The 20,723-nt window shown below is 35.1% G+C and overlaps 3 protein-coding genes across 4 annotated transcripts; 1 reads left to right on the top strand and 2 right to left on the bottom strand.

Annotated features, from left to right (window-relative positions):
- Positions 1-293: 293 nt before the first annotated feature.
- LOC103844730 (NAC domain-containing protein 69) lies at positions 294-5,561 on the bottom strand. Its single transcript, XM_033282520.1, has 4 exons — positions 4,692-5,561; positions 4,306-4,595; positions 3,365-3,437; positions 294-2,286 (listed from the first exon to the last, which is right to left on the bottom strand). Exons 1-4 carry the CDS (start codon positions 4,831-4,833, stop codon positions 2,135-2,137), a joined length of 657 nt encoding a protein of 218 aa, XP_033138411.1. The 5' UTR covers positions 4,834-5,561; the 3' UTR covers positions 294-2,134.
- Positions 5,562-5,622: 61 nt separating this feature from the next.
- Positions 5,623-7,472, bottom strand: LOC108870122. Its single transcript, XM_018655354.2, has 2 exons — positions 5,900-7,472; positions 5,623-5,840 (listed from the first exon to the last, which is right to left on the bottom strand). Exons 1-2 carry the CDS (start codon positions 7,470-7,472, stop codon positions 5,623-5,625), a joined length of 1,791 nt encoding a protein of 596 aa, XP_018510870.2.
- Positions 7,473-14,594: 7,122 nt separating this feature from the next.
- On the top strand, positions 14,595-20,542 carry LOC103844610 (NAC domain-containing protein 1). Of its 2 annotated transcripts, XM_009121410.3 has the most exons (7): positions 14,600-18,196; positions 18,268-18,548; positions 18,926-19,030; positions 19,107-19,481; positions 19,575-19,715; positions 19,809-19,976; positions 20,102-20,542. In XM_009121410.3, exons 1-7 carry the CDS (start codon positions 18,046-18,048, stop codon positions 20,306-20,308), a joined length of 1,428 nt encoding a protein of 475 aa, XP_009119658.1. In that variant the 5' UTR covers positions 14,600-18,045; the 3' UTR covers positions 20,309-20,542. The 2 variants fall into 2 exon arrangements, with proteins under 2 accessions (XP_009119659.1, XP_009119658.1); XM_009121411.3 differs by lacking the exon at positions 19,575-19,715 and having other exon boundaries at positions 14,595-18,196.
- The last annotated feature ends 181 nt before the right edge of the window (positions 20,543-20,723 follow it).

Genomic DNA, 20,723 nt, shown 5'->3' with positions numbered 1-20,723 from the left:
TACATTGGATATATGTAAGCGTGCACTTATTTTTAGGTGTGTGGAAAATTGAATATAGGAATATGCTCTTTGCGTATGTATTCAACATTGTTTGCGCCAATAAACAATTGAATTTGTGATTAGAGAATTTTGTTAGAAGAAAAAGGCTGTGTCATTTCGCTTTTAGTTCTCGAATCTCTAGATTCGTTTATACAGTAGTATCCCTCTGTTCCTAAATAATCTATGTTTTAAAAAAATATTTTGTTTCTAAAAGATTCATATTTTACATTTTCAATGTATGTAATAATGGAAAATTGTAAATTTCAAAAACATTAATTGTGTTTACTGAATTTTGATTGGTTAAAAATCATAGAAAATAGCTAAACACCGTTACACCGTTGCTAAATCATAGAAAATAGCTAAACACCGTTACACCGTTGCTAGACACTTTAGGAATCACCACATCACTGTTACACCGTTGCTAAATCAAAGACCACCAAGACTAACTCTAAAATCCAGGAAAAATTAACCGGGTTTAACCCTTCACAAAGAATCGCAAAACCACCCAGGACCGGCTGACGACACAACCACTACATCAGAACAGAGACACCAAGGCTTGGACTTTTACCTCGCTAGGAGACGCAGACGGAAGCCGGAGAAGGGACAAACCCTTTAACACCACCGACAAACACTGCTCTATGCGCTCAAAACTACAAGAGGACCACCAGATCTGAAATACCAAGTGCTCTACCAGATGCTCTTCAACACACAGGGAAACGGGAGCGACTCTAAGACAAAGAGAAAAAGAAATCTAAGAGAAGAGAGGGAAGAGACACAAATCTGAGGACGAGATCTGGCGACCGCCAGCCTAGGGTTTACACACGAGAGCGTTTTATTTCTTCTATTGGATCTCTCTGTGTCTGGTTTAGCATGAGAGATTTTAGATTCTTTAATCAAAATCAAAAATGTCAACTAGACAGGGTCTGCAACTGGAAATCCTATTTGCCCTCTTTTCTAATTAAAAGTAACGTAGTCTTCTTTTCTTTCTAACATTTCAACAACGCCACAAGGTAAAGAGACTTCTTGGGGCAACTTATGTTCTTATTCACCTAGTTTAGCAGGAGAGATTTTATTTAGAGAATTTAGGAACAGTGCAAAGCTACCTCAAAATCTAGTTTGCAACCCCTCAGTTTTATTTACTATACTCTTTTCTGTTTTAAAATGTAAATAATTTTAAGTTAACAACACTAATGTTAAAAAAATGTTATTTTAAAAATTACTTCATCCGTTTCAGAATAAATGGTGTTATTCCTTAGTGCACAAAGATTAAAAATTTTACTTTTTCTCTAAAAATAGTTTTAAAATGTAATTTAAAAGTCATCCAATCAATTACATAAATGATTACAACATCTAATTGGTTACACAATTTTCAATAAAGTTAAAAATAACATAAAAATATCATAACATCATCTATTTTGAAACAACAAAAATCTTCTAAAACACCATCTTTTATGAAACGAAAAGAGTTATTTAATATATAAGTTTAACCAATTACAAAAGTTTACATAATTTAATTGGTCACACAATATTTAATAAATACAAAAAGTGTATTGAAATGTTAAAATTGTTTGTATGTTCAAACAATAAATGTTTATAAAAACTATTTGTATAGATGTTTATAAAAACTATTTATATAGATGTTTATAAAAACTATTTATATAATGAAACAGATGGATAGATGGGAGTAACATATTTGTAGGAGATCGTGAAATTAAACTAGTACAATATCAATAACGCCAAAAGGAAGATTACAATACAAATAATAATATCAATAGAGAGACAGACAAAAGAGAACTAAAGTAGAAGAGATCCAAATGTTTATAAAGTCCTCGAAGCAGTTGAAACTGAGCGTTTGTTGAGAAGTAAAAGAGCGGCGCGTGTAGTCTGATACTCCCAAGTGTCCCAATCAGTTAAACTTATTTAGATTTGGTCGGTGTTGGGAGTTGGAAACGTTACGGGCCCCATCATTGCCTCGCTGATTTCCAAATGCTGCGGAAAATATATAAAATAAGTTTTTGTAACATAATTAATTAATACTTTTATTTTACCCTTTTTTTTTCTGAACAAACTTTTATTTTACCCTATAATAGTAATTTTATTTCATTTTTCTATACCAATAAAATAAGAAAGCAATTTTTTTTCTCAACGTTGTGTCACTCACATTCGAGTTTTCCATGATGTTTTGTCCGTACACGTGTCCATTTTCTCTTCGAAGGAGACCGTTGGATTCACCTTGTTCCCATGACTTTCAAATAAACACACAAGGAACAAATTTAATTGAATTAGTATGAAATTTTCTCGTAATATATAATGAAAGACGAATATCTTTGTGATAACTCGGATAACCTTTTGAAAAAAAATCTACAGTAATTATTAAATCTACAAGGTGTTCTGTCCGTACATGCGGGCATAGTGTTTTTATAGATATTTATCTGTTTATAAATATTAAATCAAAACTAACATAATTAATTATTTATTATATTTTTAAAAAGATAAATCAAACATTAAACTTTATATTTATAATAAAAATATTATTTCAGATAAAAACATAACATATTTAAGAATTATCTTATGTTTTAAAAATATATTTTATTTTTGAGAATTTTATTATATTTTATAGTCAATTATCAAATATAATATATAAATAAAAATTATTAATATTTATTCATTAGTTTTTATCAAAATATATATATGCTTATTGTTGAGTTAAATTTTAAAAACATTCACATATATTTTAGAAAATATATTTATTTGTTTGATTAACATTTAATTATAAATTGTTTTATATCTAACTATAAATTTATAATAAAATAATATTTTCAGATAACAACATAATATATTTAAGAATTATCTTATGTTTTAAAACATGTTATTCATTAAGGGTATAAACGATATTAACCGCTCTAACTTTAAACGTGAGAGTTCGATTCCAAAAATTTACTTCGCAAATAATAGTATAGATTACAATGCAAGTTTTCATTCTTACTGGTTAAACTTAAAACATACGGAGTGAATATATAATGCTTCATATTTGAATAACTTCATGTTAGATCTTTTGATTAAAAATGCAAACTGTAAATATTCTAAAAACACAATGGACTCGTATTCTCACTTTTTAAGTGGTCACAGCTTGACTGTCCCAAAGAAACAAATCAATAAATCATAAAATACCACGCGAGCTCGTGGGATCTTTGGTTTGCAGTTGAAGAATTATCAGTTATCAAATAAAATTTCGTACGTACATGCGTTGTATCGGCGAAACTTCCCCAGTGGTTACTGTCGAACTGATAAGAGTGGTCAAGCCACCTAGAGCTGTCGAGTTCTGGGGTTAGCTCTTCTAAGTCATTACAGTAGTCTCCACCGTAATCTTCGACAGGGTCCTTGTGGTGCGTCAACATCTAAAATTAATCATGCAATCATTTAACCCAATTAAACCCATTCACATCAAACCAAAATCGTACTGAAAAGTCAAATGAATACTCCCTCCGTTTTTTTATATATGACACTTTATGATTGTGCACATAGATTAAGAAATATTTAATTTCTAAACAAAAGCATTATCAATTGTTTACCTAACCAGAATTTAACCAATAATAAAATAGAAACTAAAATATCATTGGTCATCTAGCATTAATTAGTAATAAATTTTACATAGAAAATTGAAAACGTCAAATAATTTGGAACAAATTTTTTTTCTAAAATGTCATATATAAAAAAAGGAGGGAGTACTAATTAAAAAAAATCGAAGATGAAATAATCTGATTCAATTGGTCCGATGTTTTTTTTTTCTACCTAAACAAGTATTCTTTTTTTTTTTTTTGAAACACACCTAAACAAGTATTCTATAAAAGAAAAATATATTGCTACAATATTAATCATACTGAGACTGTACACAAAAACATATATATATATATATATATACCAACACCTTAAATATATGAAAAAGTTGTTCCCATATTATGTAAAGTACCAGGGAGTCATTAAGTATAGGATCTGAAATGATAGTGGGAGAGAGATCTGTCACCGCAGGGGAAGCATCTACGGCGACGCCACTCCGTGATCTTGTCTTTTTCTTGAGTTTGCAGAGAACAAATGCGTCCTTCACATAATTCATAGATAGTCACTAAATAACGCTTCAGTTCATACATATAGTTTGGGTCACAAATTTATGTTTTGATCTAATTATAAAGTTGCTATTAACATAATTTAAAGTGGAAATGAGAAGGGTCGCAGTTTTAATATCGCTTTTGGACCTTTAATTACTACCTTATTGGGGTGGTGGAGAAAGGAATGAAACTCATGGATGATCCAAGTGAACTTATGTTGTTGGACTGTGGTGGGTAGTAAAGTAGATGATCTTCTGTTTTTGTTTTCTTGGAACACAAGAAACTTCTTTAAACCGATAGGGTTACCATCAGTGTCCTTAATCGTACAGCTATTCCCCGTTATCTTCCAGTGTCCTGTCTTTGATGCCCTCTTCCTTCGGTTGAGTTTCCCGAACTTCTCTACCGGCGATATGAAGTACCAAGTGTGACCCGATTCTATCTTCGCCAGCCCTTTCAAATAACACATAAACATGCAGAAGTGATGTTAAATTCTTAATATGAAAATTTAGGGTTTCTGATTTTAATTAGGGTTTAAAGATAACCCACCTGGTAAATCTGCTGGTTCATGGTGACATATGTTGACCTCGTTTATTTGTTTCCCCTCAGGATCATCATTTTCTGTGATCTTGTTATTCAAGTAGTAGTTAATGAGCTCATCCTCAGGTGGGTTAAATGTGTACCTATTCATCTCTATTAACCAAGACACTGAGTTTGTTACGACACACGTGAAAACAATGGGCTACAAATCGAATATGTGGAAAGCCACAAAAGAAAATGAGATTCTATAAGAGTTTTATTGATGCCTAAGAACTAAGGAAAAATAAGAGAGGAGTTCAACTGATGGAGCAAGGCTTAGCTTAAATAGGAGTGTTAGCCGGTAAAGATGTTTACTTATATTTAATTTGTAAGAGACCAAAATGGGGGTAACTAAACACTGAATCAAAGCGAAAACGACAAAAAGGCATGCACATTGATGAGAAGGCATGGCACTATGCTATAATTTAGTTTAATTTTCGTCAAATAAACGTTATATAATAACACCAAATGTACGGCAACAAGACATCGCCGACAGAGAGTTCTTTGATTTTCTATAAACGAACAAAAAAAGAGAGTTTTCTTTACTTTAAGAAATCAAAGTAATTTTGTAATAACGTAAAACAGTTACCCTTTTCTTAAGACAAAGAAGGATTTTCAAAACCTAGTATGTCTCAATACTAACCGATTTACCATTTATACGGTAGTTTTTTTTTTTTGATAAATATATGAATTATCATTAAAATGAAACATGTTTGTAATTTACAAAAAGAGTAAGACAAAAAGCCCTATGGTGCCAAAAAAAGCTAAAAAACACCAATAGAAGCTTCTATGTTGTGATTGAAGATCACCAACAAACTAGGAATACTTTAGCCATAGCTGCATGAGAGGTCTGAATTTCTTCCTACCTCTTCTTGCTAAGATAGTATTTCTGATAAGCCTATCAATCTCCTTGCAAATCCGAAGAGGCGTAGAAGAGAGAGCGTTGTGGTAGCGGTTGTTTCGCTCGAGCCATAGATGGTATATTGTTGCGTGCACAGCCAGCCGCCTGAGTGTTTGAGGGCAAGTGGTATCTTTCCCCGCAAGCCATTCCATCAGGGAGGTCTAAGTGTGGAAAAGGATCGATTGATATCCCAGCTTTTTGATGATGAAGCGCCAAACCTGTTCACTAAATGGGCATCGCAAAAAAAGATGATCTCTGCATTCTTCAAACACAATACATAGGAGACAAGATTTGTCTGGAATATCCGACCACGTTGCAATACGCGATCGAGTGGGGAGTCTATCGAGATGCGTTACCCACATGTGAAATGCTTGTCTTGGGACATGACCGCCAAACCAAACCACAGGTTCCCAATCAACAACATCACCTCTGGTCCGAACAGAATCCCAGGTTCTTCGAGAACAGAAACTATCCAGATAGAGATCATTTACATACCATTTGTAGGAGTCAGTGGTGGTTGATAAGGAGGGCAGAGGGACAAAGCAGAGGGCAATTTGCAGTTGCTCTGTTTGTATGGATCGTGCAGGTCGGAGCCTCCATCCGCTGGAGGTGCAGCAATCAGCAACTTTAGCGTGAATGTGGATGCCTAGCTGCCGAGGACCGTCAGCCCCAAACATTTGGATAAGAGGTCCAAACGGCAACCAATAATCATACCAGAAGCTAACCAAGAGACCATTCCCCACATCACATCTGAGAAACCTTTGAGCCAGGGGTCTAAGCTTGAGGATCGACTTCCAGATCCACGCTGACTGTTTTTTATCGTCCATACTCCACACACTTGTGCCTTTTAGCCGATGGCGCTTGGACCAGAAAGCCCAAAGTGATTGTGATTCGCTGTGCAGAAGCCAAACAAGCTTTAGCGAGAGAGTTTTGTTCCAAGTGTGAAGATCACGTAGATCCAAGCCACCTTCTTTGCGAGGTAGACAAACAACCCGCCATGAGACCTTTGCTGCTGCTCTACTGGTGATGTTTCCGTTCCAAAGAAATCTTGAGCAGAGGGACTCAATTTCGTTGACACAGCCTTTAGGAAGCACAAAGGAAGAGAACCAAAAATTCAAGATACCGAAGATAACAGTGGCAAGAAGTTGCCTACGTCCTGCAAAAGACAAGGCACGAGAAGACCATGATGAGAATCGCCTTTTGAGCTGGTCCAGCAGAGGTCTGTAATCACTTATGCGCAGTTTCCGGTGCATCAGTGGCAACCCTAGATAACGGACAGGAAGTGATCCAAGAGAGAATCCAAGAGTCGACAAGTCTGAGGTTTCTATCTGGCTCATTCCCGCCACAAACAACTCTGTTTTATCTTTGTTCATTGTAAGTCCAGACCACGAGGCAAAACTGTCCATTGTGTCAGCAATCTGTTGAAGAGAGCTGCGCTGACCATCAAAGAAAATCATGAGGTCGTCGGCAAAAGCAAGGTGAGTGATTTCCGGGTTGTCTGCCGCAGGGTGATAACCAATATTTCCTTCTGCAAAATTCTTTTTCAGCAGCTGGGCGAGTACTTCCATGGAAAGCACAAACAAATAAGGCGACAGGGGGTCTCCTTTGCGCAAACCACGAGAGCCCTTGAAGTAACCCCCAATTTCATCGTTGATTAAGACCGAAAACCATGTTGTTGTGATGCACTGCTCAATCAGGTTGATTAACGATTCAGGGAAGCTCAAAGCCTTAAGGATCAGCAATATAAAGCTCCAATTTAGGGAGTCAAACGCTTTCTTTAAATCAACTTTGAGGAGTGAGCGCTTAGAGATGCTTTTCCAATTGTAACCCTGAATCAGCTCAGTTGCCATAAGGACATTCTCCACTAGAAGCTTTCCCAGAATAAACGCAGATTGAGTTTTCGAGACCACCGAAGGAAGAACCTACTTCAGTCTATTGGCCAGCAGCTTGGAGATGACCTTGTAAGCTGTATTACAACAAGAGATCGGTCTGAAATCTGAGATGCGCATAGCGTTTTGCTTCTTCGGAACAAGGGTCAAAATTGTAGAGTTCCATTGTTGCAGCATCCTTCCCGAAGAAAAAAATTCCTGGACAGCCATTATCATATCACTTCCCACAGTTTTCCAGTGGTGAGTGAAGAACTCAGCTGGATAATCGTCCGGACCTGGAGCTTTGTTTTTGGGCAAGGAGAAGAACTCGGCCTGGATGTCAGCACAAGAGAAGGGGGCGTGGAGCATTTTTCTTACATCATCTGAGCAGCGGTAGGTTAACAGCTGAGATATGTCTTCAAAAGAGGCGTCTGAAATAGTAGATTCCCCACCAAGAAGATTCTCAAAGAAATTCATGGCATGAGACATTATTTCCTCTTTAGAATCCAGAATATTGTCCAAATCATCTTTAAGAAAAATAATTTGATTCTGAGACAACCGATTCCTAAGTTGGCGGTGGTAGAAAGTTGTGCTAGAGTCTCCCTTATCCAACCAAGTTACACGAGAACGTTGGTAAAAGAAAATTTCTTCTGCCTTTGCTAGAGTAGACCACTTCTCATTTGCCCGCCTTTCATTGAAGCTAGCCAGGGGTGTGGGAGAGGAGAGGAGGATGCGTTGGCAGCGGGTGAGTTCCTCGAAAGCCTCAGAAACACGCTTTTCGATCCCAGAATAATTATCCTTACTGAAAGATCTGATAATGCTTTTTAGCTCCTTTAGCTTCTTAGAAACTCTTAGCATCATTGTTCCATGGAAAGGAAGGGAGTCCCAACATTCTGAGATGATCGCCTCGAAGTCCGGATTATCATTCAACATAGAGAAGAATTTAAACGGTAATTTCCTCTTTTGCTTAGTAGTATCCAAGTAAACACAGCAAGGGTTATGATCTGAGATCCCCGGATCTCCAAAGACACCTAAAGAATTGGGAAAGAGCCGCAGCCAAGCGTCATTCACAAGGATCCTATCCAGCTTTTTAGATACCACAGTGGCGCCTTGATTGTTAGACCAAGTAAACTCATTTCCACAGAAAGGAAGATCGGATAGAGCGGTAGCAATAGTACAGTTGAAAAAATCCCTCATACCACGAGATGAGGAGACAGCTGTCGCAGCTCTAGAACTCTCCGACTGATCGAGAATCTGGTTAAAATCACCTAGCACTGTCCAAGGTGATTGAGCAGTGTGAGGAGAAGAGGCCAAGAAAGATAATTCAGACCAGAGCTCGCGACGAACTTTCCTGCAATTAGAACCATAAACCAACGAAACCACCAACTCCGTAGAGACAAAAGGTAGCTTGACCGAGCAGGAAATACACTGAAGTGATTTTTGAAGCACCGAGACAGAAACTGAAGGATGTCATAAGAGCCACACTTTTCCTAGATCCGAGAATTCATAATTGCATTCGTAATGCCATCCCGGGAAAACTCTGTTGATGAGAGACGCAGCATTAGAACCAGAAACATGCGTCTCCTACAAACCACCAAAGATTGGGTTATTTATCCTTAGCCATTTCCTAAATCCGCAACTTTTGTTTTTCATTGAAACCTCTAATGTTCCAACAAAAAATATCCATAGAGAGGGAAAATTCAGAGGTTTAAAGGGCCCCTGCCCCTAGCAATTGCTTTAGCTTTCTTCTGAGATCGTTTCGAGAGGACCTCAATATAAGGGTCACCCAAATCGTCTGAAGTGTCCTCATCATTGGACATCCCCCCTGAACTCGGGTCCTCCTCCTCGGAAGAGGTGATAGGAGGCTTGTCTGTGTGGAGGTCGCCTGAACAAAAATCCACAAAGAGATTACCTAATGAGAGGTCATGAGAGACAGGAAGTGGTGCCATAACTGAGTTTCCAGCAACTGGATGTGGAGCTACGGTTTTTGCACCAACATGATTGTTTGTGCCGACAACTACCCATTTTTCAGAGGGAGCGCTCTTCTCTTTTGGAGTGAGAACAGCCTTAGGAGCTGACTTATTAGCGGGAGCAGTGCGCTTCGGCTTCGGTATGTCCACAATAGGAAGGAGGCTCTTGATGGGAGCTTTCTCATTCCTCTTTGAAGGGTTGGATCTTCTACAACTGGCAGTAGGGTGCTTAACTGAGTTGCAGATTTCACAACGAGGAGGAGCTGCAGGGCAACGCGAGATCGTGTGCCCCACCTTCGAGCAGTGGGAGCAGAGCGACGGCAACCAAGGGCTAGACACCTTGATGCGGACCACTTCACCAGATTCGAATTGAGCGTTAACAGCTTCTGGGAGCGGCTTCCTAGGGTCAATCACCGTATACACTTTCGCGACTTCGATGTTGGTGAGGTTTTCAGTAGAGGGATGCAAGCATATGGGGTGACCAACTAAGCCAGCAATTTCCTTGAGAGCCTCCTTGTTAAAGAACTGCAAAGGGACACCTTACAAGTCAAGCCACACTGGAACAGTTGAAAGAGAAGGTTTTTCGGGCTTGATTCCCGGGGCCCATTTCGCCATAAACAATGTTTGCCCATCAACTTGCCACAGGCACTGTGAAAGGATTCGGCGGCGAGCGTTGGGGCAAGGAACTCGGAATAGAAAAGCATTGCCATCCATCTTGGAGACAGATATATCCCTGCGGAATTTGCTCCACATTCCATTGACAATGGCATGAACGGCTCCACGAGCTGGTGCTTCCTCATAGAATTGCCCTATGATGAAACTATTCCATGCCTTCTTGTTCCGTTCTATGACAGAGTTTGGAATCCTAACGCAAGCTTCCCCAGGTTCCAGTGTGAACGGGGTTCCTACAGGGTCGAGCTTTCCAGAGTTAGTACTGACTTTCTCTTTCCAGAGCGCAGCTTGAACATGTACTCCGATTTGCAGCGGAGGTTATTAAGATTTCAGAATCGTTTTGTTGCTGTCAGCTGTCAGCTGAACTGTCGGGTGAGGGTGGAGAGCAGTGCTGTTAAGCTCTGAACCAGCCTCAGTAGCTTCATACTCAGGTACAATGACATCTGTAGCTGAGATCTGAGAATTAGGATTTTCTGACACAACATTCATCAGGGAAGAGCCATTCAGCAAATCCTGTTATTGGGAACATGCTGGAGCCGATGCAGGTCCAGGAGACTTTGATTCCGCTAGATCTGACGGCACAAAAAGTGCGACGTCGGAAGTAACAAGCGGAGGATTCGAAGAAGACGAACCAGAGGGGGTGGGAGAAGCGTCAGAGCCAGTAGGACTGCTGTCTTGGGGGTTATCTTTGGGCTTTTTCTTTCTTGCCATGGTCGGCGGTGGGGACCGACGTCGAGATCGACGCCGGATGAGGGAGAAGGAAAGGGAACGCGTTTTCGTCTCTTGGGAGAAACTTTTAGGCGCGTGGAGCGCATGGCATTCTCGAATATCGCGAATTGTTTTCTCTTCTCTTTAAAAGTTATTATTGCTTATGTCCTTTGCACACTAGGAGATTCATTTATACGGTAGTTCCATACATAAGAAATATGACCCATCCATATATACTAAGCTTTCTAATGAAAAAAAAAATCTAAAACATAAACACGACTCCAACTACCACTAACAGGTCTAGTAAGTAGTATATCTGGCAAAAAAGACATGTCACTAACCCACGCTAACTGAACAACAAAAATTGTAATGCTAAAATATGTAGAAAAATCCAAATTTTCTTTTGATAACCCTACTACAAAAACCCATGTGAGTGCCACATTCAAGCTGGTGAAAGTATATTTCCAAACTGAAAAAGAGGTCGCATGTGAGTGCAAACCACATGAATCTTGAACCTCGTTTTCCAAAAGGAAATTTGTCAGTTAATATAGTATCATTATCGGATCTAATAAAACTGAAACATTTTATTTGGACGGTCTTCAGAGTTTTTGCTTTTCTGAAACCCAAAAATTTCCACATTAAATTATTAAATAATGTAAAAGGAAAGGCCAATAATTCGCGCTGAAAATGTCGTCGCCTTTTTTACTTTACATGTCACTAGAACTTTTCTTTTGTCGACCCACTAGGATTTTATATAAACACTAATAATAGCTTCGAATGAACAAATATTTTTAAGTTATATATAACTTTCTTTAGCAAATAATCGTAACTATAACTCAGGATTCGCTTTGTTCTTTTTATTTTTCTTCATGGCGGCGACTCACTCCATTTCTTGCATGTTAATTTCATTTCTTAACTTGTTGGTTATTTAATTTTTGTATTTACGTACGAAACACTTTTTTGGGTCAAAAATATGTTTCATCGTTTGGTCTAAGCTCGAAATTATTAAATGAATCTTCTCTTTTCGATTTAAAGATAATATGAAATTTTAAACGTAATGTAATATTTTCAGTTTCTTATGACTATACCTTTGGTAGTTATTTACTAGTTTTAAACATTTTTTTTTCTGTTTTACAAAAAAAAACATTTTTTCTTTGTTAATGCTACGAAGCTTCGGTATATATAGATATAATAATGATTATGTATAACTTTGTATAATTGTATATATGTTACTATATGTCTATGTTAGTGTACTGTTCAGTGTACCTGTAAAGGATATGTAGTTAGGTTACAGCAGAGAAAGATATATGGAATTGTAAGGTTGAAATCTAACCGTAGAATATATAAACACAAATGTATACCTACGCGTTGGCTTCGTCCTTTTTTCTTCATTTACGATAACGTTAAAATAAAAACTGCAGAGTCCAAAATACAGGTGGGTTTTAGATATGTTTGGACTTTGTGTAGTCCAGACAAAGAGTTAAATACTAGGCCCAAAGTATATTTACGGGCCTGGATCTTGATTCGCTAAGTCCTGTCCAGGCTCTCGATAGATACATAATATTACATATGCATTAAGATATTTGAAGGCATACCTTTGATTTCTACAAATAAAATACGCAAAACAACTGGTATATTCTCATAAACTTTAAACTAAACGATATAATTGAATTTTATTCAGTTGTTCCAAATCACTAAAAGTTATCCTTTCCACGGTTATCAAATAAAAAGAAGAAAAAAAACAGTCTAGTAAGTAGTATATCTGGCAAAAAAAACATGTCACAAACCCGCGCTAACTGAGAAACAAAAAATCAATGCTATAATATGTAGAAAAATCCAATTTTTCTTTTGATAACCCTACCACAAAAACTCATGTGAGTGCCACATTCAAGCTGGTGAAAGTATAATTCCAAACTGAAAAAGAGGTCACATGTATATATAGATGTCCGTATAATAATATGATTATGTGATCTCTTTTTCAGTTTGGAATTATACTTTCACCAGCTTGAATGTGGCACTCGCATAAAGAAAAATTGGATTTTCTTACATATTATAGCATTAAAAATTAAAAAAATTTGTTGTTCAGTTAGCGCGGGTTAGTGTAAATGTTTTTTTTGGACTTTCTGCACTCCGGCCAAATGTAAACCTACGCTTGGCTTTCTTCCTCTTTTCTACACGTACGGTAACTTTAAAAACTGAAATGTCCAAAATACAGGTGGGTTTTAGACATGTTTGGATTTTGTGCACTCCGGACAAAGAGTTAAATACTTGGCCTAGGTCTTGATGAGCTAAGTCCTATCCAGGCTTTTTGTATGAAAAAACAGTTTAATCAACCGTAAGTTTTTGTTTAAAGAAAAAAAGTAATCAACCGTAGTACCCAGGGGCGGACGGAGAGAAAAACCTATGGGGCACGTGCCCCCGTCTACCCTTCATATTTAACTGCTAGGATAAGATCTACAAAGTGAATTTATATAAAAATTATTTAAAAAATATCGTATGAAAAAAAAATTTATATTTTTGATCGAATTAATATTTTTAGCTTCTAAACAATTTTTTTTTAAAAAAATTGTTAATTACATAATTCGTTTACTGATGAGTAGATCTCATTTTTAAAACTATTTTAGGTCAAAAACTCAATTATTACATAAGAACCTAACGTTTAGGCCGAATAATCTCAGACCTACTATTTGGTTACAATGAAACTATATCAGCTCGGTTTTATATCATGATTTAGCAATTTAACAGTTAATTGTGGTTATGAGAAGTTTACGTTCGCATATCACTCTTATATATCTTCAATATTTTTCTCATTTTTGTGTCAATTTTTTCATTTTGGTTATTGCTCCATATAAATATTGATTTTTGAGTTTATTCTCATTTCATTATTTTATTTTGGCCTGAGATTTAGAAAATGTTTAAGATTTAATTTTTTAAAGAGATACATACTTAGATTAAGATTCACACCTTGTGCAGAATAAATATTTTATATTTATTACTTATTTTATATTTTTCTGCATATTATGAAATAATAAATAATAATTATATATTAAATAACTAAGAAATCAGTTACTATTATGTAATAATTTGGCGTGCGCATATAAATCAAATGATAGCTCTTGTTTATTCGCAATCATTTTAAGGTAAATAAATCAAAACAATCAATCTTATCTATCGTATATATATTATTAAATTTAAATGATATTACCATAGATATATATTATACTTTTAATATGGATATTTATTAAATGAAGTTTCTATTCATATGATTTTATGATTATTTGTATATTTATGTAACAAAATTTTACACAACGATTTTTTTAAATGTGAAATGTTTAGTGGTTTCAATAATTTATAATCATTTAAAAAAACAATGAATATTTTAAAATTAAAATATTAACTTTTTAATATATATTCAAGGTAGATATCAAAATATAAGTATGTATTTTCATATGATGTATAGTTTAATTTAAAATATATGAAATATATATATATATTAACATAACACCTATTAAAATAAAATTATTTATTCATATGATTTTATAATTATTGTATCTTATTATAGAAAAATAATTAAACATTAATCAGAAAAGATTTTGTGAGACTTTTAACAGTTTTAGTAATTTATACAGGTTTTAAGAAATTTAAAATACAACATATACCAAAAAAATCTAATTTTTTATTATATGATTAATGTAATTATGTAATTTATTTTAATAATAAATAATTAAACAAAATGATAGAAAGTATACAAATTGTTAGCAAATCTTTATTATTTAAAATTATTAATTGACATATATATATTTTAATCACATTAGATAATTTCGTAGGTTTTATTTAAAGAAAGAATTAATATATACTAATTTCAATTTGATAAATGAATAGTTCATAATTAACATACTATATAATATAACATTCTCTATCAATTTAATTTTGGACTAACAAAATCCTCAATTGATTCTCAAGCCACCACGTAAACAAAATTAGTATTATAATACATGATAACTCAACATGACATTTTTTTAATTAGTACAAAATACATGTTATAATTTTTTAAATGTTTTTTTATTAATATATAGCGGACTTGTTTGATATTTGTACAAATGCCCTCAACTAAAGAAATATGTATAGTGAAAATTGCGTGTCTCCCCAATTATATTTGATCTTAGATCCGCTCCTGTTAGTACTTAGTAGCAACAAAAACAACAGAATGACATATACGTACATATTGGTAGATACATATGCATTAAGATATTTGAAGGCATGACCTTTGATTTCTACAAATAAAATACGCAAAACAACGGGTATATGTTATTCTCATAAACCATAAAAACAAAACGATATAATTGAATTTTATACAGTTGTTCACAACCACTAAAAGTTATCCTTTTATGGATTGATGAGGCAACAAGCACTTTTCTATGACTTGTTTTAAAAGCTTAATTATTTGATTGTGTTAGCAAACACTGATGAAAAGTACACTTACTGCTTTCCAAATGTGTGAAAATAGAAATATGTATCTTTCAACATCGCAAGCGCTAACAAATGGTCAGATTGAAACAATTGGTTGTGACATTTCGCTTCAATTTTGTTTATAATTTTGTAATAGTCTAACTCTTTTGACTTTATAATTACTACCTAAACCCCAGAAAGTGTTCCGAAAATCCTAAAAGAAAGAAAGAAACTGTTATGATTTTAGTTTCTCTACAACTTCGATCGATGTACATGTAAGATACATTATAGTATAATTTTCTCAATGCCAAGGAGTCTTTTGTAGTCTCCAATCTCCATAATATTTAAGTGTGCAGCATGCACATGTTAAATTGTTAATGCTTAAGTTCAAAGTTCAAACCACATTAGGTAAAATTATTGCTAACTTTTATTCTGTGTTTTTCTGTTCTACTTGAGGTATAAATGATGGTTCAATATTTTCCATAAATCATATCTATTTGCTTTTGTTTCGCAATAATATGATTATAGATTCATATAAATCGGGTAAGTAGACAAGGAAAAAATTAAAGAATAATTTTCACTTAAGATCTGAAACTGATTTTTTCATCCAGAGAGGTATATTTTTGGACAATAAATGATTATATTAATCTAAAAGTTTAATGGGTTTAAAAATGTACGACCGGAGGTAACTTCAGGTGCCAGTAAAACTTTGAGATTATACAAATAAGATGTTAGAGCATTTCTAATGTACACATCTATAATTTTCTCTAAAATAGAGATCTTTATTATAAATGTGAAAATACTCCAATCTATGTCTATACAATAAAGGAAGATAAAAATATAGAGAAAAATTATTTTTTCCTCTATATTTAGAGGTAAAAATAACAAATCTCTTTATTTTTCATGTAAATAGATATATATTGGAGCATTTTCATTTTCATAATAGAGTTTTTCTATTTAAAAAAAAATATAGAGTGAAAATAAAAGTGGATTAGAGATGGTCCTACCGGTTTTTAATTCAATGCACACATAAGCAAGTAAAAAATAAGTGTATTTTATATTCAGGAAGATGTGAGTGAAGTTTGACTAGTACTTTATTGATATTTTGTTTTTGTTTCTTTCTGATATTTGTGTGGATGACAATAATCTTTGCTCACAAGGAAAGGCTCTTATTGGTCCATATGGACCACTTGCTCTTGTTTCTTCTATGAGCTCTGTTATAAATCGTTACCACGAACGAATTACTAAGATTTAATTGGTCATGAATTTAGTTTCGTCATGAAATCAAATCAGCTTTTAGATTTTATTTTTCTAATGTTTGTTATCCTCGTTTGTCCAAATCCATGGAATGTGTAGATAAAAAGCTGTACAATTTCAAAACAATCCATTCCCTTTGTATTTTTTAATTATCAACTCACTATATACTTGTATAATTTACTCAATTATATATTTATATATGACACTAACTTAAACGAACTATCTATCTCGATGGTTTGTATAAGACAAATGAGTAAATGATTTCATGATCTTATAAATGAGAAACCAGATAATAAAAAAAAACTTATACAAGGAGTCACTAAGATTTGTTATGGTCGTTGGTATACGTGTGACTAGAAACGTTACGATATCCCAAGATTGCTTAGCAATACAATATTTAAGGTGAAAGGCGTAGGCACTTTTCATCACACGATATGGCCTAACATATGGGAGTGAGAGCCATTTAACTAATCACCTACTTAATGACGCCAAAAGGGAAAAGAGCAAAAATTAAACTACTTCTCACTTTGTGTATGGTTCTATTGCTGGATTTTTTCCAGACTTTGTCTTTGAATTGAATTAGCTGTAAACAGCACGGTCAAACTTTCAGCTGACAATTCGTAATCTTCTAGATGTATCCAACCAAGTAACCAACCAATAATACATCATATGATCCAAGAAGATGTTTTTCTACTTGTAAGAATCAAGAGTAAGGAGGGGACAAATTAAAGAGATAAGCACCCTCAATTTTAAAAAAGGAATAGTGAAGATCCTCTTTTATTAAGAAATAATATGTGTGTTTACACACGCAGCTAGTGAAGGAGAAGAAGTCAGGTTCAACGTTCTCACCTTCGTCTTTTGGTCCCCACTTCGACCGCCACCTTAAAGCTTAAGATTGAAATTAAAAGCTAAATTCTACTTACTCGGGGTTTATTCTCTTTACCATTTGCTTTTACAAACGGTAAATACTGTAAAAACTATTTTTTTTTCTACAATGAAACTAAAACATAAATCACAAAATACACGTCGTGATAATACACTAGTTCTTGTATTTTCTGCGTTTGGGACTTTTTAATCTTAAAACTCTAGAAATACTTTTTATAACGTGAAAAAGAATTAGGTGAATTGAGAGAACAGATCATTGGGTTGGTGTTGATACTATTTTTACCAAATCAGGATAATCTATTGTAAAACCACATTTAGATATTGATGTGCTTTTCCTACATTCTATAAGCCCATATGAGGTTTTGTACTGTTAAAAAAAAAAAAAAAACTATCACCAGATGAGATGAAAAATCGAATAATTTGATTTAATTTAATTATTTAAATAAAATAAAAATTGAAGATTTACGGCGCTTATATAAACTCTCGTTTCAGTCTCTCCCTCCCTCCAAACAATTCAATCAAACCAAAAGCAAAACACAGAGAAGAAACAGCAAACTCATAGAGCGATCGAGAAAGCGACCGGCGGCGAAGAAACTCTCCACCGGATTCTTCCGATGGTGGAAAAGCCAGGGTTTGAGTTCCGTCCGTACGACGAGGAGCTCGTGGGTTTCTATCTCCGTCAGAAACTTCTCGGAAACCATAGTCTCGTCGACGGAGTCATCAGAGAGATCAAAATCTGCAGCTTAGATCCTTGGGACTTGCGCTGTAAGTTTCTATTATTTTTCTTCGAATTTTTTTTTTTTTTAGTTCCTGATTTAGGGTTTCTGTTCTCTCAGTTCAATCGAAGATCAAATCGAGAGATCCTGTTTGGTACTTCTTGTCCCTTATAGAAAACAACAGGGGTCGACAGAGCAGGACGACGCCTTCAGGGTCGTGGAAACTCACCGGAGACCCAGTGAATGTCAATGATCGGTGGGGTAACTTGACTGGTTTTCGAGGTAAGATTGGTTATAAGAGGGTTTTAACGTTCAGCAAGGCGAAAAGCAGCAGCAGCTCCGTATCCGAGTGGGTGATGCACGAGCTTCACTACACCCACACCGACCTGCCTGAACACAAGGTAAATATCATCCTCTTTTATTTGGGTTGTTTTGTTTGAGTCGTGTTGGTAATCTGATCCCATTTCCAGATTCCCCGGTCGATTTAATATATAAATATATATTACTATTAAAAAAATGTTACAACACTGACTTTCTGTGGATTGGTTGTTTCGTGTCTATAGCTGCTGTGCTAATTTAATTACTCATCAATGTTATTAAAATCATAAATATTATGTTGTTTTTTTTTTATGAATAATATTATGTTGTTCTGTTTCAATGTGTATTAAGGGATGTTTGTACGGACAACACAAAGTTTAGGTTTGAAATCTCTGTCTGATTTTGCTTTTGACAATGATGAAGCTAATGTGCTCTTGTTGCTGGATTTTTTTGTGTGCAGAGGACCACCTATGTCATCTGCAGACTAGAATATAAGGGTGACGACGTGAACATCCTCTCTACTCCCACTTTTGCTCCCACTATGGCCAATAGTGCAAGCTCTGCGGTCAGTTATATACTATTTTCTTTTGCAGAACCTTAAAACAATATCTTTGTGTCTTCAACTGATTTTAATGTTCCAGGTGGACCAATCACTTCAAGGGAATTCTGGACATTACAACACTTTGTCCGAGTATGATTCAGGATATCAGTTTAATGGAAACTCTGACATGCAGCAATCATTTCAAGGATATTCAGAATATTTCAACCCTACCTCGGAGTATGGTTTGGCTAATCAAAGCAACAACTGGTTTAGCAACCTACAACAACAACAAGTTCCTTACTCTGCCCCATATCAAGATGATTCTGATGTGTGGAGGCAGGTTGTTGAAGAAGACTGGCCCTCTTTGATAGATGAAAGGACATGTATGCGAGTGGATCTCATCCATCACCGCCCTAAAAAGCCTGTCACTGGGATTTTTGTCGGTGATAGCAGTGATGATGACACTGACTCAACGGTAACACCACTTTACAACACTATATATTTACAATCTGTATCACTTCTGTTTTGAGAGTTTTGTTTACACGTCTGTTTTATGGGCTTTTAATAGATTGGGAAAGGTACTTGGAGCTCGACCGATAGCGTTGGTAGTAAAGATGTACCATACCATGCTCCTAAAGATGCTACTCCATCTTTAAGTACTGTTGAGCCTTTGTACAATGATAGCAGTGATGATGACACTGACTCAACGGTAACACCACTTTACAACACTATATAATTACAATCTGTATCACTTTTGTTTTGAGAGTTTTGTTTACACGTCTGTTTTATTGGTTTTTATTAGATTGGGAAAGGTACTTGGAGATCGACCGATAGCGTTGGTAGTAACAATGTACCATACCATGCTCCTAAATATGCTACTCCATCTTTAAGTACTGTTGAGCCTTTGTACAATGATGAGCCGCAAGAGCAACCAAAGCAGCTGATGTTGCAGTTGCAGGGCAAACAAAAGGTAATTGTTATTATTAACACTCTTACTGAGAAACATGATTCTGATGCAAAATGTGTAATCATTAATTCTTCAAATTCTAGTTACATTACATGTTAAATTATGAAGGGGTGTGATTATGTTTGCAGGTGATAAATAAGCAGAAAAGCGAATGCGAGTGGAAAAGGGCTGAAGACTCGATCAAGAAGGCTCCATCCACCTATGCAGTGAAGCAAAGCTGGATTGTTCTTGAGGAGATAAGTCAGAGGAAGTCACGGTGGATCTATCTCAAGAACATCGTTGGCCTCTTACTGTTCATCATCTTCATCATTGGTTGGATTATTCTGCTTGGTTAGATTATCTAACTTAGATGGATCAAATCCGGTTCTTGCTCACAAGTTTCCTACTTTCTTTCTTGTTTTCTTTCTTTTTTGGGTTTCTTCATCTGTTTTCTAGCTAGGAAAAGTCCGTACTTGTGCCATAAGAGAGGAAAAAAAGAGCGGTAAAATAGATATATATATAAGAGAAAAAAAAAAAGAAAAGGGAGGTACAAAAAAATGTATATGTAAGAGAGAAAAAAGAAAAGAGAGGTAAAAAAAAAAAAATATATGTAGAGAAAAAAAAAAGAAGCTATGTATCATTTTATGTAGTCTTGTATAATATATAAAACGATTTTGCATTAAAAAAAGATCCAATTTGTGTTAAGATTGTTGCTGGCTCAATGATTTGACAAAACTGACAAGAAAAGCAGAGAACCAACAATTAAAAGCA

This window comes from Brassica rapa, chromosome A10, assembly GCF_000309985.2.
Source record: "Brassica rapa cultivar Chiifu-401-42 chromosome A10, CAAS_Brap_v3.01, whole genome shotgun sequence".
NCBI lineage: Eukaryota > Viridiplantae > Streptophyta > Magnoliopsida > Brassicales > Brassicaceae > Brassica > Brassica rapa.
Note: the sequence above shows the minus strand (reverse complement) of the source record. Positions and strands in the feature narration are given on the sequence as shown.

Bases quoted from the DNA above. Each gene is read 5' to 3' on its own strand.
- LOC103844730 (XM_033282520.1), bottom strand. From the start codon at position 4,833: ATGAATAGGTACACATTTAACCCACCTGAGGATGAGCTCATTAACTAC. The intron at 4,596-4,691 runs GTGGGTTATCTT...GTTATTTGAAAG, and splicing joins TGAACCAGCAGATTTACCAG to GGCTGGCGAAGATAGAATCG. The intron at 3,438-4,305 runs GTAGTAATTAAA...GATTAATTTTAG, and splicing joins TTCTCCACCACCCCAATAAG to ATGTTGACGCACCACAAGGA.
- LOC108870122 (XM_018655354.2), bottom strand. From the start codon at position 7,472: ATGGCAACTGAGCTGATTCAGGGTTACAATTGGAAAAGCATCTCTAAG. The intron at 5,841-5,899 runs GTATTGTGTTTG...TTTAGTGAACAG, and splicing joins AGACAAATCTTGTCTCCTAT to GTTTGGCGCTTCATCATCAA.
- LOC103844610 (XM_009121410.3), top strand. From the start codon at position 18,046: ATGGTGGAAAAGCCAGGGTTTGAGTTCCGTCCGTACGACGAGGAGCTC. The intron at 19,716-19,808 runs GTAACACCACTT...GGTTTTTATTAG, and splicing joins ATGATGACACTGACTCAACG to ATTGGGAAAGGTACTTGGAG. The intron at 19,977-20,101 runs GTAATTGTTATT...TTATGTTTGCAG, and splicing joins AGTTGCAGGGCAAACAAAAG to GTGATAAATAAGCAGAAAAG.